Genomic DNA, 17,381 nt, shown 5'->3' on the forward strand with positions numbered 1-17,381 from the left:
TCCAGAGCTCCTATTTTTATTTTAGGACCAAGAAAAAACAGAGAGCATAGTTCAGTTATCACAATAAGACTGACGTGTGTTAGATGAACCAAGTAAACGGTGTGAGAAAACCACACTGCAGAGTTCCCGATACTGGTAGACCCTGGTCCTTGGGAACCATGCCTACCTTCCTCCTTTAACTGACAGCAGTGCTATTTTCCTGTTTTGCTTTTCTTATCTGATGGTAGAAATAAACCTTTTCCTGGACATGAGCATATTTGAATTTCACATGAATTTAGTCATTTAGCTTATTTGGAAAAAGCTCCCCCTCCATCCCCTCCACAAAATGGCCTTTGTGTTTTAGATGTTTACAACAGTAAATTTTTGCTTTAGAACAAAGGCATTCTTCTGCTACAGAAACTGAAAATTTCACCTTAAGAAATGAAAGGACTAGTTTAACCTAAACTCCAGTCCTGACCACAGACAGGCTTCGTCTCTCTGGACCCATCATCAGGGCATCTCATCCAGTGTTTTTTCAGCATCTTTTAAAGGATATCCTTTTAGGGAGGCCATTTTGTGGTTAAATTGCCTTTTCAGTTATTTTAACTTTTATAACTTCAGAGTTACCTGTTTTATTCTAATTGCTGAAATAAAGCTGCCTCTTTTTTTTTTTAAATGTGAAATGTTCAACATGCATTTTTGGGATCTGAAACTTAAATTTTAAAGAAAAATATTAACTATAATCTTACACATTTTCATTTTTATGACTTCATTCTGATTTTTGTCCATATCAACATATTTTTCCATAAGTTATTCATACCATATGAGCCATTTTGGATTTTTATTTTCAGACTATAAAAGAAGAGATAATTTTGTAGATGATAAAGAAGAATTCCATGTTTGAGAATGGCTTAAAAAAATGAAAGGAGATCCAAATATGATGTTTCAATTAATTCTACAAATTTATCTTTCCCTTTGGTTATGAATCAAATCCCAATATTCTTTCACCATTGTAGTTTTGATTTTTTAACACTAGCAAAGCAAAATGCTGTTTGTTTTTTATAGTTGCATTCTAGTCATTCTGTAGCCAACCAGAAGAAAGAGTATGCATTTTGGGATCAGAGTTCTGAGTTCTAGTTCTAGCTTTGCCCTTTAAGCTCCATATGGTCATGAGTATGGCTTTAAATCTCTTAGAGCTTTGGGTTCCTCTATTAGATGTAATGAAGCTTTCACCATGACTTGCTCTGGGCATTGCATGAGTTAATTTAGTTCATCTAGTGCTTGTCAGGCTAGAAATGACCTTCCCAGGTTTCTTATCCACAGAGTAGGAACAACATTATCCCCTAATGAGACTGTTGAGAGAATGCTGCTGCTGCTAAGTCGCTTCGGTCGTGTCCGACTCTGTGCGACCCCATAGACGGCAGCCCACCAGGCTCCCCCATCCCTGGATTCTCCAGGCAAGAATACTGGAGTGGGTTGCCATTTCCTTCTCCAATGCACGAAAGTGAAAAGTGAAAGTAAAGTCGCTCAGTCGTGTCTGACTCTTCGCGACCCCATGGACTGCAGCCTACCAGGCTCCTCTGTCTATGGGATTTGAGAGAATAAAGTGATACAATTATGTGAATGTTTTGTTAGCCCTTAGCTGCACAGCTTTTAGATGTTATATAACTGCTTGAGGTTTAGCTTCATTGGCTCTTTAATTCAACAAACATTAGTTATGCCTAATAAATCTAGGAGTCTAGTGTCATTGGCTCTTAGAACTTACAGATGTTCAGCAGATTCTTTTCAAGAGTCCTCTGGCTGGTATATTTGTTTCAGGTCTCCATGAAGCTGCTACTTGGGCTTTTTATTACCTGTGGAAGGTGGGTGAAGACACATTGTGTTAAAAACAGTCTTCAATTCTTGAGAGATATAGTTGAGTCTTTCCTGGGAGGCATGGGGAAAAGGAACCAATAATTGACAGAAGAAAGTATTGGGTTGGCCAAAAAGTTTGTTTGAGTTTTTCCATAATGTCACTTGGAAACCTAAACTAACTTTTTGGCCAACCCAGTACAAATAAGAGTCTAAGGAAGATGGGTATGGTTGAAATTAACTGCTGCCTGGTCCCACTGTGAGTTCCAGTAATCACACTGTCTGTTACTGTACTTCATTCCTGCTAACACCTCTGCCTGCAGGGACCTGCCCTCCATTCCATCTGGAATCTCCCATGAAGCCCTTCCTTGGCTACCAATCAGATCTATCCCTTTCTCACTTGCATTCCTCCCATAGCACTTCGTTAATAAGATACTTAGAACCCTTATCACAGTCTGCCTTTACTAAACTATAAAATCCTTGAAGGAAAGAAGTTTTCACTCAGTTTAGTCCTCCTGGCAGTATATGCCTTGAATTGCCTAGATTCACATCTTAGTGCCCTACTTACTGTGTGGCCTCAAACATGTTACTGAACCTCTCTGGGCCTCACTTTACTCATCTGTAAAGTAGAGATAGCAACAAGATACACATTTAGGATTTCTTTGAGTTAAATAAAATACTGCCTTAAGGCTATATAGAATAGTGCCAGACACATAGTAAGAACTCACCAAATTTTGGCTATTGGTATTATAAACACCTCCAGCTCAAACACAAGTTTATGGATCGACTAGGAATTGGGTCCCTGAGAGATATTGAAGGGATCAGCTTAAGGAGAACTGACCTGAGACTGACACAGTGTTGGGGCTTGTTGGGCCCTAAGACCACCCATGTGTTGCCCCATTCCCTTTCCCAAAGAGCAGAAAGCAGTCTAGTACTAACAAGGCTGTTACTCCAGCTCTCCTGCCCTTCCTTTCCAAAAGGACTACTGAGTGGATGTGGAAGCAGGACGGCATGATGGCAAATTAGCTGGCCACTGCCCATTCACACATCCTCTTCAGCTACAATGAATGAACAAAACTTGAAGAGAGAAGTTAGCAAAAGGAAATAACCAAAACTCAGCGGTTGGGCTGGGAGAACAGAGGAAGAGGGAGGGGAGGCAGGACAGAGATTAGGGAGGGGGAAAACAGGAGGAAGATTCAGAGGACATAGAAGAAGTTGACAGTGGAGGTGACAGGAGGAGGCAGGGAAGGTAGATGAAGGGAAGGTAGAAGTCCCAGCTTCTCAAGGTATAGAGAGAGCAGTAAGAGTTAGCCCAGAACCTGTGAGGTTTACGGTTTCTGCCTCTAGGAGGTGGAGTCACTGCTCAGGAGAGAATTCAGTCAGCAGGTGGCAGTGGTGCCTCAGTCACAGGTTCTGAGCCAACGGTGGCCAATGGTCCCTCTCCTTATTTAATGAAAATACGTGTTAAGACAGCTGAGCTCAAAATTACGCAGTAACATTGGATAGTTCTTACTAGGCAGAATTTTGAAGAAAAGCAACTGTAGGTACAAATGGTTATCTTTCTCTAAGCTTCATAACTATTTTTCAGTCACAGATGGTAGCAATCAGAGAATTCTGGATTTTGTTTGAAATGATCCTGTTAAACTCAGGGAGGAGAACCATAGGCCAAAGAGTGTGAAGCTCTACTGCTGTTGGGCCTTATGCCTTTATTCACTGTAATGTAAGTGTGAGAAATAAAATCAAGGTTCATTTTCATAACACTTTTTCACTTTAAGAATGTTGGCTTCTAACTGGCATATACCTTTCACATGTCCTCTTCAGAGTGAGTTTGCTTTGGTCACGTTGTGAGAAGTCAGAAAGTAAATAACTTCTGCCTTGACAGATATCTGTGACTTTTTCATCCAGAGTTGAAGAGCCTTGATAGTACAAACCCGTTTATTTTGTTAGGGGTTTGTCACTGAGTTGTTTTTTCAGTTCTGTTTGTTATGACTTAGACAAGACTATTCCCCCATACATGCAGCTACACCTGGCCTAGTTTTGAGTTGAAAATTTAAACACTTGAGAGAATGAAATGAGTAGTTTGATTCTAAATTTAACCTCCAGTCTTTGATAATGGGATAGTTCTAATATTTAAAAACCAAAGGTAAGAAAAATTTACAGTTTTAGAATGCCAGTCATACGTTTAGAGGTAGAAAGTTGTTAGGCTAATATGTCAAAGTAAATTGCTACAATTTTAGTCAGTTCTTTGTAGATATTCAAATCCTTAAGAATTTCATAAAAACCTTTATTTTAAAATTAATTTTGAAATTTCAAATAAACAATTTCCCAATGTAGAAAGCTACTAGAATTCTAAAACTGAATCATGATCAGTCATTTCTAAAGCACCAATAGAATAATTTATCTCTGTCCTAGACCAGCTCCTCACCTCTGAATGTTTTCTGTTTTTACTGTGTTTTCTATTCTATCCAGCCCTCTTGCTTAACCCCTGCTTTTCTTCTTTCCCTTTTCTTATACACCACCATCTTTTTCTTATTTCTTGTTTATCTTTTAAAAAAATTATTTATTTTTAATTGAAGGATGGTTGCTTTACAGTATTGGTTTGATTTCTGTCATACATCAACATGAATTAGCCATAGGTACACATATGTCCCCTCCCTCTTGAACCTTCCTGTCATCCTGTTTATCTTTTCAAGTTTGTTTTTCCTTTAATCCTTTTCTTTTTCCTTGCCTCTCATTTTTTTTTTCTATTGTTTTCAGTTTTCTCCTGCTCCTTCACTTTTGTCTTTCCTCATTTCTTTGCCTGCACTCTGCTCTTAACTGATAACTGAAGAATTAAAGTGTATGCATATAAGTATTTACAATTATCTTACTTATTGGAGAACATTTTATATTTTCCATGAGCAATTATCAAAGCAAGAAAATGGAATTTTATATGTTTCTATAAAAGATATAAATTTTATATAGGAATATATAAAAACTTTATACATTTCTATTAAAAAATAAAGTAGTTGTTAATTTATATGCTATATCCTGCCCTTGCTTATGTTCTGATGGCCAAGAGAGTGCAAAGCAGGAACAAGGAAGCAGAGGGTGGTTTTGATTCAGGGCATATGTCAGAGAGGTGGAGCAAGACTTCATGTCTCACTTTTTTTCTAAGGCTCTGCTGACTCATTAGTAATGGAGGGGTGATACAGTGTTGAAGGCATTCAACCAATCTTCCCCTTTCAAATATTCTTTATCATGGTTTTTCAAAATAGGCTGATCTCCTTCTCCTATCAAGTAGTGAGCCACATGGCCTCTGTTATATTGAAACTGCTGAGCTTGATGGGTAAGTTATTACAGTTCAAATAATTGTTTAGATTGGTTTTCAATTTATTTAAGAGCAATAGCTTTAGAAACAAGACCTAACTTAAATCTTAAACCTTAATCTTAGATGCAATGTGTGTGTGTGTGTGTGTGTATGTGTGTATCCATACCATGGAATATTAATCATTAAAAAGAATGAAACAGTGCCATTTGCAGCAATATGGATGAACCTCGAGATTATCATACTGAGTGAAGTAACTTAGAGAAAGACAAATGTCATATCATTTAAATGTGGAATCTAAATAAACTGATACAAAGGAACTTAGTTCAAAACAGATATAGACACACTTATGATTACCAAAGGGGTGAATTAGGGATTTGAGATTAACAGATACATCCACTGCTATATATAAAACAGATAAACAGCAAGAATCTCCTGTATAATACAAGGAACTATATTACATATAATAACTTGTAATGGAAAAGAATCTGAAAAAGAATATATGTGTATATTGAATGACTTTGCTCTACACCTGAAACATTGTAAACCAACTATACTTCAATCAAAAAAATCTAAAAAAAAACCCAAAAACCCTTCATTTTATATTCCTGGAAGAAATAAGACTGTTAAATTGCAAAGTCCATTAAAAAATTTTTTTTGATGTGGACCATTTTCAAAGTTTTTATTGAATTTATTACAATACTGCTTCTGTTTTATGTGTTGGTGTTTTGGCTGTGAGGCACGTGGGATCTTAGCCCCTGATCAGGGATTGAATCTGCACCCTCTGCACTGGAAGGTGAAGTCTTAGCCACTGGACCATCAGGGAAGTCCTGCTTAGTACATTTGCTAGTTACTTTGCAGATCTTGTGAAAACTCTGTGTTTTCTCTTGAATTTATTTCAGAAACAATGAGCTAACTATATATGTGAGTAATATATAGTTTACATAGGGATTCTTCACTGAGATTCCCTGGAAGGGTTTCTTTGTTTATCTGTTCTTAATTTCAAGTGCTTTTCTAAGGAAAATGAGAGGAGTGGCAATCAAGATCCCTTGAAGAAAGAAGAACTGGTGTTACTTTATAAGGCAACTTTTGGAACTGGATCAAATGAGGATGTAGAGAGAGAAGAGAGAAATGAAGTAGAATGCAGTTTTGACATGGATGCTAATTTGGAATTTAGTTCTAGACCATATAGTAATTTCATTTCAATGGATTCAGTTAGTCTGTCTGACATAAAAACATTTATTGAACACTTACATTTTAAAGCGTGTGCTTGAGATAGATTCTATCATTTAATCCTGACATAGGTACTATAAGCCCTATTGTATAGGCAAGGAAACAAAAGCTTGGAGAGACTAAAGAATTTGTCCCAAACTTCTAATGAATGAAACCAGGACTCAAACCTGGCAGTCTGACAAAAGAGCCCATGGTTTTAACCACTGCCTTCTAAATCATTGCTGTACTGAGGTATCCAAATAGAGATCAGCCTATGTGATCCTACCCTTGGTTTGGCAGAAGCTAAAATAGTGCTAAGAGGAAAATTTATAGCTATATGTGTATACACTTGAAAAGAGAAAAAAGCTTCAAACCGATTATCAAATCTTCCATTCATAACCTAGAAAATAGCAAAATAAAGCAAATAGAAGGAAGGAGCAAAGAAAAAAATCAATGCATTTGAATATAGAAAAAGAAACAAAGAGCTAGTTCTTTGAAAACATCAGTAAAATAGACAAATTTTAAGAAGACTGGGAAAGAAAAAAAAAGATACAAGTTAACAATATCATGAATGAACCAGGGAGTATTATAATAGATCCTAAAGTCATTAAAAAGATATGGCGATACTGTGTATAACTCTATACGCATTAACAACCTAGAGTAAATTGACTACTTCATGGAAAAACAATCAGAACTCATCCAGTATGAAATAGTTTGAGTAGTCCTGTAATTGTTAAGGAAACAATTCAAGTATAAAACATAAAACAATAAAACCTTTAGAGAGACACATAGTAGAAAGTCTTGAATATTTAAGGCTAGTCAAAGAGTTCTTAGATTTGATCCAAAAAGCATAATGCATAAAGGGAGAATTTGACAAACTGGACTTGGTCATGTTTAATTTTTTTTTTTTTTCTGTGCAAAAGACTCTGTTAAGAGTATGAAAAAAAAAGTTACAGACTAGGAGAAAATATTTGCAACCTATATATCTGACAAAGGAGTTGTATCTTGACTATATGAAAAATATTCAAAACTCCACAGTAAAAAAATCCAATTAGAAAATTGGCAAATGATATTAAGGGACAATTCACCAAAGATAACATACAGATGGCAAATAAGTACATGAAAAGATGCTCAACAACATTAGCCATTGGGATATTAAAGTTAAAACAACAATGATGTATCACTTCCCACCTACCCTATCAGAATAACTAAAATAAAAAATAGAACTCCAAATGCTGGCAAGAATGTTGAGAAACGAATCACTCACATATTGCTGATGAGAATATAAAATGCTACAATCATTCTGGGAAACAGTGTGGCAGTTTCTTAAAAAGCTAAACATGTAGCTCCCCTATAATCCAGCAGTTTCATTACCTGGCATTTATCCCAGAGAAATGACTTATGCTTACATAAAAATTTGTATACAAATGTTTAGGGCAGCTTTATTTGTAATATCTCCAACTAGAAACAACTTATATGTCCGTCACCAGGTGAATGGTTGAACAAACTGTGGTATATCCATATTGTGGAATATTACTGAGCAACAAAGAGGAATGAACTATTGATATATGCAACAACCTGAATGAATCTTCACAGAATCATATTGAGTGAAAAAAGTAAATATCAGAAGGTCACATACTGTATTATTTCATTTATATAACATTTCTATAAAATTAGAGAAATGGATAACAGATTAGGGATTGCCAGGAGTTTAAGATGGGTTTGAGGAGTCAGAGAAGGTGGTATGTCCATAAATGGAGCCCAGAGGAATCCTTGTGTTGATTGAAGTGTTCTGTATCTTGACTGTTAATGTCAGTATCCTGGTTGTGATACTGTGATACAGTTTCATGAGATGGTACCATAGGAGAAGTTGACTAAAAGGTAAAAAGGATATCTTTCTGTATTGTTTCTTATGTTGAAAATCATTTTGAAATTTATCAAGATATTGACCAAAGTGACTGTACCATTTTAGATGTCACTATTAGTATATGAGATTTTCAGTGACTCTCTATTCTGGTATGATCAATCTTTTTAATTTCAGATAGTTCAGATAGTAGGCATGTAGTAGTAGTATTATTTAGATAGTAGGCATGTAGTAGTATCTCATTATGGTTTTAATTTGCATTTCCCTAGTGAGAAATGATAGTGAAATTCTTTTTTTATTTACCACTGTATTTCTTCTTTAGTGAAGTGTCTATTCAGATCCTTTATGCGTGTGTTATTTTATATTATCATTTGTAGTTCTTTTACCGATTCAGTTCAGTTCAGTCTCTCAGTCGTGTCCGAGTCTCAACACCACTGTCTCACTCTTTTCCATCAAGCTCAACTCAGTTTCTGCCTCAATTATGAAGTTATTTTTGACTATCTCTGTCTATACTCATCTCGGTCTCCTAGAATTTGTAGATTTATATCAATAAGATCTAAATGACTTTTGAACAAAGTTATTTCAATTATACATGCAGCTTAATGTTTTCTGCAGAAAGCTGTTTGACTAATGGACATTCCTTGGATTAGTTCTTATTGCCATAACATCATTGTGAAACAATCATAGAGAAGTTTAGATTAAATGAAGTCTCAGGTATCTGCTCAGTTCTCTAAATTCAGTTTTTCATGGTTTGGCATGCACTTACAAAAGGTGATATTTGCTTTTTTACCTACCACTTGTTTTCCTCAAGAGGACAGTAACCTTCAGGGCTGCATGAGTTTCATGGGTGACTATGGTATGTATTCAATTGATATTTGTTGACCCACTACTACTGAACCCACTACTAAACATTTCCGTAAAGACTGGACTCTGACAGGTGCTCTTAAGCTATGGTAGAAGAGAATTTGGTTGAACTCAGTGAGGAAACTGACATGACAAACTCCTTAAACAGGAGACTTGAGTGATGGCCATAGAATCTTCACTGCTGGTCATTTCCTGAATACCAGACAGCCATCTGTCCAATGTATACATGATCTTGCTTGGAAGAAGATGACCAGCTCCTTGTGATCTACTTAATTCCTGTCTAGTTTTATGATTCTAGATGTATGGGATTCTTGGCTTGATTCTTCAAGAAAAAGAAAGCTGTATTCCTTTTCCCATTTGAATTTCAGCTACTGTGAAATTAGCTATTACCATCTCTTACCAGTAAAACTTCTGCATAGATATGAGATTCTGGAGTGATACTGACCTCCTTTAACTGGCAACTGTGTTCCCATTCCTAATGTGTTTTGTAACTCACGCATGATGTCTAAGTATGTTCAAATGCAACCATATTTATTATTAATACATCCTCTGTTTTTCCAAATAGCCAAACAGATCACTGTTGTTACAGAGATGTGCTGTGGGTGGAATGCTTACTCTTAGGAGTCTGCAAAGACTTGTTCACTTTCCCGAGATAGTGTGGGAGGTGTGAATGACATTCAGAGGAAGTTTCTTGAATCTCTTGTGTTGGATTTTGCATGTGCTAAAATTGCGGAAGTGCCCCTGATTGCTTTGTGTAAGATACTGTTGGGCTATTTCATTTAAAAGTTCATGTCATGTCAATTAATTTCACAGGGAAACAAACCTTAAAGTGCGCCACGCGCTCTCAGTTACCTCAGAACTTGGAGCAGATATTAGCAGACTTGCAAAGTTTGATGGTAAGTGTTTAAAACTGACAAAGAAAGACCTCAAAACCAAAAAGCTTTTGTGACAAAGCCATGTAACAAAATAATTATATGAAATTCAATTTATGTTTCTTTTTATTTGGTGGAAGGACATAAAATTCTCCAAGCATCAAAGCCTGTGATCTCTTCTCATGCTCAAGAGTAAAAGTGTTTACCAAGGGGAGAATGGCTGTATCAGTTCGTTGTTCCTTTCATCCTTGTTTTCTCTTCTCTAGACCTCGTTCCCTTTGGTCCCATAATACCCTTCATTTGCCTGACTGGGTCTCCCTGGAGCCTCATACAGACTTGTGGAGGATGAGTAATAGGCCACACTCCTCTATTTCTAGCTCTAACTAGCCATGCATTCTCTGGCTCCATAACAAAGACCAAACCCTAGACTACAGACTTGATGAAGACAGTAACTCTGCCTCATGTATTTCTGTGTCTTTCAGAGTGCCTGGTATAATATCTTAAAGATAGTAGGTGTTCAAGAAGAATATTATAATTTATTAATCAGTTGTCAACTGTTGCCCTTTATTTTAGACCAGTGTTTTGTTGTCACCATCTTCATATCATTCAACCCAGTCCCGTGCTCCTCAGCATGGTCTCCCCTGCCTATTCTACTCCATCTGTGTCTTATTCTTTTCTATTAAAGCTGTCACAGAGTAGCAAAATTCTTCTAGTCAAAGGAAAGATAATTAATGGTAGGACTTTGGGCATCCTGATAGGTGGTTGGAGAATCTTTGGGGTCTTCCTGACACCCCTCAATGGTCTCTTGCTTTATACACCTATGTATCTGGACTTGAATATCAATATTTCCATACAGATTGGTTTTATTTATTAACCCATATTTATGAGTTTGAGGCTATCTTTCTAAATGTTTTCTTTGGAGTCTACTAAAGGAAAATATGGACAAGCATGATCCTGTGAGTTAGAGCACAGGCAGCTTTACATTTTAAAGTTTCTCAGGGCACAACTTAGAGCTCCTATTGCTTGTGCTTTGCATTTGCTTGTAGACTCCATCTGGATACTGTTAATATTTTAATCTTTCTTAAATGAGTGCCATTGTAACAAATGTTTACAGAAAAAAAATATTCCTCCAGTTTGAGATTTAAGTCAGGGGAATAGCCAGGAAACTGAATGGCCCAAGAAATATTTTGATTAGATTAAAATAAATTACATATTTTCTACTAAGTGATTTTTTTCAATGAAATTTTACTGTTATGTGAATCCAAAAAAGTAAATTGTGTTCATGAATCAAAATACTTGCTTAGAACATGTCACAGAATATTCATCGAGTCCTAAAAGGGCAACCTAAATGTAATTTACTCATTTCTTTCCTGGCAGAAGTGTACCTTTACACCTCTGTTAATCTATGAGGAGGTAAAAATTCATGACTTCTTGCTTACTTTACTGTTAAAAAGCAGAAAATTACATCATAATTGCCAGCTCATCTTCTTTCATAGATACGGGCACACATAGCCTGCGCTGTGATTCAGTTACAAACAACCCTGAAATCATAGTGGCATAAACAGTAGAAGTTTATTTCTTCCTCATGTCACATCTGATGCAGGTTGGATAGCCTTCTTCATCTTGTAGCTTTGATGCCTAGACTAATGGCTCTTAAGGTGAGCACATCAGAGTAAGGATGAGATGAAAGAGACAAGCTAACTTTTAACTGCTCTTCCTCTCACGTTTCATTGGCCAGCACAATTCACATGGGCCTGACCTAACTGCAAGGGAGGAAATGAGTATGGAGTTGAGTTGAGTGCTGTCTCTACCACACCCCGTGACCAGAGGTCAATTCCAGGATCATGTATAAAGGGACACTCTGGATTAGGTAGATTTCTTACTTGGAACTGCAGGAATGGGGCCAAGAATCTGTCTTCTCAACAAGCCTCCTCATACCCCTCTCAATCCTCCCTGGCCTGCTTGACTTTTTCTTTTTCTCATAGCACTTATCACCATCTGGCATACTCTACAAAATGCTTATTTTCTGCTTGTTATATATTGCCTATCTCTACCTGCTGCAGTGTGAGCTGAACAGGGATCTCTGTTTTGGTCACTGATAAATGCCAAGTCCCTGGAACAAAGCATGGCACAGAGTGATTGCTCAATAAATCCTTGATGAATGCATGAATAAGTGGTCACAGGTGCCAGAGAGTGGGGGACAGGATCAGCCTCAGGCCCCAAAAAGATATGGGAGAGCAAAGGAGGGGCCTAAGGTAAGGGACTGGGGGTGGAGTATGAAATGACGGGTGAAGAAGAGGCTTCTTGATGGGAACTTGTAAGACAAAGCAAGAGTGCTGGGTCCCCTTCACTTGGAGGGCAGTGGCTGAGAAAGGGACCATCCACTGTGGTGGTTTTATAATGACTTTCCTCAGAATCTTTCCTCCAAACAGAGTTGAACACAGAAGTCCGAAATTTAAACCAATACAAGTGGTGCTGCTTGGGCTAAAGCAGAAAATACTTCTTAACCTAAGATAATTCTTTTATCACAGATGGGATAACAGGTCCAGAGAGATTAAAGGACTTGTCTGTGTGTGTGTATGTGTATATATACAGATAAAGTCTTTATTAATACTTAATAAAATTTACTTTAAAAGTGTATTCATAATTATTACTTAATAGTTGTGGCCTGCATTTGGTTCACATAGCATAGGTAATTCACAAAACCTCTAATATATAATAGTCTTTGCCAGTAAAGGCAACACAGACCTCTATTGTCTCTCATTTATACATAAACTGTGATCACTTTTCAGAGAACACGTAATGCCAAATTTATGAGGCAAGTACACTTCTGGGCTAAATATCAGATCTCTGCTAAATCTACTTTTTCTTCTTAAATCTTGGGTTGAATTTCAATCTACCATAACATTCAGGGCAATAGGATGTTCTATGAGTTTAGCCATATTAAAATATGATTTCCTATTTCCAGGAAAGCATCTGAAAAATGAATAGAGGGATTAAGGGGAAATAAATTCTATAGAATATAAAAATTAATCTCCCCTCTTAGCAGCCAAATTTAAAGACCAAGGGAGTGATGCAATATGTGGAAAAGTCTTTGAAAGAGTTGGAACAGTTAACAAACCCCAAATCTTTCCTGCAATTGCTTTTGCTTTCTTATAGCCTTCAACTTTTCCTTTATTTCCTTCTTTTCAAGCCTTAGTTTTAATTTCATTATTTCCCTACCTCTCTGACATACATGTTCACACACCAATACTTCTACTATATACACACATTTCTCTTGTTTTTCTTTCCTCTCTTTTTGCATTATTTCTAACTATTCTCTTTGCATCTTTCTCTTTCACTCTTTGTTTTTAATAGTTTGCTTATCTCCTCTACCTGATTTCTCATTTTTTCTATTATTTTAAAATCTTTTATATTTTCATCACTCTCTCTGTATTATTAGTTTATTAAGTATATGGTGGCATGGTGGTAAAGAATCCACCTCCCAGTGCAAAAAAGACACAGCAGATGTGGATTCAGTCCCTGGGTCAGGAAGATCACCCAGAGGAGGAAATAGCTACCCACTTCAGTATTCTTACCTGGAAAATTCCATGGATAGAGGAGCCTAGTGGGCTACAGTCCATGGAGTTGCAAAGAGCTGGACAGAACTGAGCATGCATGACACATCACGTCAAGTTTATCATTAAGCACCTCTAAGGACAAGTTGCAATACAAAGTATGTAGAATTGCAACATATCTTCACATGTACTATCAAGATTCTTTTGATACTTCTCCTCCAATCTTTTTCTATCCCCTCTTTTAGGTCTCCTCTGTTAACCTTTGTCGTAATGGGATATCAATAGATTTCAAGTTTTCCTCTGGGGGCTAAAAAAAATTTCTTTCAAACATGGGAATTAAAACCAGATATTGCATCCTTTAGGTTTCCCAGATGGTTAAGTAAGTGGTAAAGAATCCACTTGCCGATGCAGGAGACATGAGTTTGATCCCTGGGTTGGAAAGATCCCCTGGAAGAGGAAATGGCAACCATTCCAGTATTCTTGCCTGGGAAATCCCATTCTTGCCTGGTGGGTTACAGTCCATAGGGTTACAAAAGAGTCAAAGAGGACTGAACTACTGAGCACACAGCACACACTGTATCCTTTAGCTTAAAGTAAAAGTCTGATGTCAGCATTGTGTACATTTGGAAGTGCCCTGCCTGGCTATGGCAGGGTCTGATAGATGAGAGAGATGTGTGAGGCATGCCCTTTCTGTCTTTGCTGTGTGTATCTTTTAGCTTGTGATGTCTGGGCAAATCTGAGTAAGGTCTTGGTTTTGCTTCTAGTTACCATGTAGTTTTTCTCCTGCGATTTGTGTCATACTACTATCTTTAGCACTGACCTACAGTTTCAGTCCTTGTATCAAAAGGACATATCATATCTTCTAAGTAACTGAATACCCGAGTTTCCCAATCCTAACCCAAGAAGTCCCCATTGGGAACTCCAAACTGGGGACAAAAGCAAGGGTCAAAGTGAGGTGGGTAGGACCTTAGGATGTCTCTTGTAAGTCTCCCTGCCTCCCCACTTTTGCTGTTAAACCCAAGGGCAGTAACTTGTTGGTGGCCTCTTAAGGTATGGCATGAGCTTTCTTTCTTTCTTTTTTTTTTTCTTTTATCCATTCACTTGGTCACCTGTTCATTTACTTACTAAATGTATCTTTAACACAAAGCCAAGGGATTTGCTAAGCCTGGAGATACAGTGGTTAACAAGTCAGACCCAGGCCTTGCGTTCATAGCACTTATAGCCCAGGGGAGAAGACAGATTTGAATAAGAACTCATCCTCAAAGAAACCTTTAATTAGATAAAAGTCCTAAAGTTCCCAGGCCTACCCATGATGTTGACACATGAACAAGTAGTCACTATGTACCAGGCACCATGCTAAGTAATTGCATATTTTATTTTATTAAATCCTTACAGCCCCAGGAGGAAGAGATTACTATTACTTCCAATTTATGAGCAAGGAAACCGAGACCCAGATAAATTGAATAAGTTCCCCAAGGTCACTTGGTTACTAAGTGGAAGAAGTAGAATATGAACCTAGGACTACTAGCAAAGCCTTACATGAGAGGCTCTAAATTGCAAACAAAAAGGCATCATTGGAGAGTCAGGGGAATCAGCATGACTGCTTAGCTCCTGATCAGGGTAAGATTTTAATTTTAAGAATACTTTAAACCTGAAAGTGCAAAATTAAATTCCTGAGATCAGGACCCAGATGACATCACCATGTTTTTTAAAAAGTAGCAAAGTTCTCAGTGATCTTGAATGTCAGGATCCCTGACAAGAGTTTATAGAAGAGTTGGCCAAACATAGAAACCAGTACACGCACGACAGAGTTGGGTTTTGGTAGGTAAATCCATTTATTTGAAAAGTTCTCATATAAATATTTTTATACATTTCAAACATCAGAAGAATTGATATGTAGTCTGTTGAACTGTATAAAAAATGATATATAACTTGGCCTAATATTATAAAAATTATAAAAATAGAGTGGATCTTGATTTTTCATTTTGAAGTCTTTCAGGAATTGACAAGTTTTTATAAATAACTGGAAATAGTTTCAATTATACATTTGTAAACTGGTCAGTCTTATGCCTTGGGGAAAGCCCTGGATGTAAATTGTCCAAATGTGTTTAAGAATCTTTTGCATATTGTTACTGGACTAAGATCTGTTTTTTTGCAACAATGACAAGTTTACATATTTTGTATGACTGTTAATACTGAGTTGTGAAGCAGGGAAAGGTTGACTCTTTATTTAAGGAATCTTTGTGTATTTTTGTGGTCCTTTCTAAAGAAGAGCATGTGTGTAATTAAAACACAGAAAAACAAGCATCTCTTTTTGGTTAAAAAAATCCAAACACACAGAAAGTCTTTGTTAGAATCTTGTGACTTTTTAAACTTACCAGATCGGTTTCTCATTCACCTGGATAGAAGCACAGCTCAATAGCAGAGCTGATGTGACTGTGTGAGATACAGGAGCCTTGTGAAGAAAAGAACTTTTTTCTTTACTGCTGCTGTTGATGTGGCCATTATGGTGATGGTGATGGGTAGCTGAGGCTTATGGTTGAAGAGTAATGAGGTTTTAGAAAATGGGAAGGTGACATTTTTCTTTCTAAGAAAAAAATATTTATCACAATCATCAGGGCAACAGTAGAGGGCAGTCTTCTAAACTCTAATAAGCGCTTGGCTAGAGTGGCACCCCACTCCAGTACTCTTGCCTGGAAAATCCCATGGACAGAGGAGCCTGGTAGGCTACAGTCCATGGGGTCGCTAAGAGTCGGACACGACTGAGCGACTTCACTTTCACTTTTCCCTTTCATGCACTGGAGAAGGAAATGGCAATCCACTCCAGTATTCTTGCCTGAAGAATCCCAGGGATGGCGGAGCCTGGTGGGCTGCCGTCTGTGGGGTCGCACAGAGTCGGACACGACTAAAGCAACTTAGCAGCAGAGCACTCTTGAACAGCAATGATGTCTTAATTCAGTAGCTAATTGTCTTTGAGAAGAGTTGCAGTGCAGATAATCAAGAAGCATTGCTAACAGTAATAATATCCATAAAGAAATAAAGTCAAGTGCTCTGGAAAAATCTTGAAATATGGGACACTGAGTTCCATTTTCATGATAAACTATAGATTTCCACTCTACAGTGGAGCACTTTAGTTTGAGAACATTATTAGGTTGTTAATTAACTAACAATCTTGCTGACTAAATTTAGAATGCCAAGAGGGTTCAGAGTGAAATCTTGTAGATTTTGTTTCGTACAGGCCTCGAGTATTTCTGTGTGATTGCAAACTGGATGAACTGCTATCTGCTTTCACATCTGTTTTTTCAGAGAAGCAAACAACTGTGACTGACAGTTTCATTATATTTATACTTCATAATTGACATGATTTTTTCCCCAGTTGTTTTATTGCTCATTAAAGATGATTTTGTTCTCTGTACATGTGTTCCGTGAATAACTATGTGAGAAACAATGCTCTTTTTTCTAAACTGTTTTCTCATCCATTGTCAAACTGTTGCCTGCCACTTACTCTCTGACTCAGTTAGCAAAGGGAAGAAGGGTCCTACAGTTTTTCTCTAATCCTTATTGTGCTTTATGGCAGGGATATATTTTTGCTTGCTTCTAATGTGCTTGAAGTTGTCTACTTTATTTTCAGTGTTCTCAGATCTATTTGTATCCCTTTAGAATTAGGCCAACTTAAGTGGCCCACTGTGGCTAGACTACTAGGTCTTCCAATCCCCTTTATCATTATTACCATGGAAATATACCACCACTTCTTTCAATCAGCTTAGATCTGCTCAGATACCCACGTCACCTTCCCATCTCTCTCTTGAAATCATCTTTCCATCCATCTCTCCAACAAATATTTATTAAATTCCTATTATGTAGGTAGTATGATA

At 37.2% G+C, this 17,381-nt stretch overlaps 1 protein-coding gene across 4 annotated transcripts in view; it reads left to right on the forward strand.

Moving 5' to 3' along the window:
* The window catches only part of ATP8B4 (ATPase phospholipid transporting 8B4 (putative)), a 317,399-nt gene that overhangs the window by 186,257 nt on the left and 113,761 nt on the right, over window positions 1-17,381 (forward strand). For all 4 annotated transcript variants that reach the window (XM_081508362.1, XM_081508363.1, XM_081508365.1 and 1 more), the window contains 2 exons: window positions 5,088-5,158; window positions 9,891-9,973. In XM_081508362.1, coding sequence (XP_081364488.1) covers window positions 5,088-5,158; window positions 9,891-9,973 — 154 coding nt within the window. The remainder of the gene's footprint in view (window positions 1-5,087; window positions 5,159-9,890; window positions 9,974-17,381) is intronic.

Source organism: Giraffa tippelskirchi, chromosome 7 (genome assembly GCF_054371585.1).
Source record: "Giraffa tippelskirchi isolate mGirTip1 chromosome 7, T2T-mGirTip1v1.2.pri, whole genome shotgun sequence".
Taxonomy (NCBI): domain Eukaryota; kingdom Metazoa; phylum Chordata; class Mammalia; order Artiodactyla; family Giraffidae; genus Giraffa; species Giraffa tippelskirchi.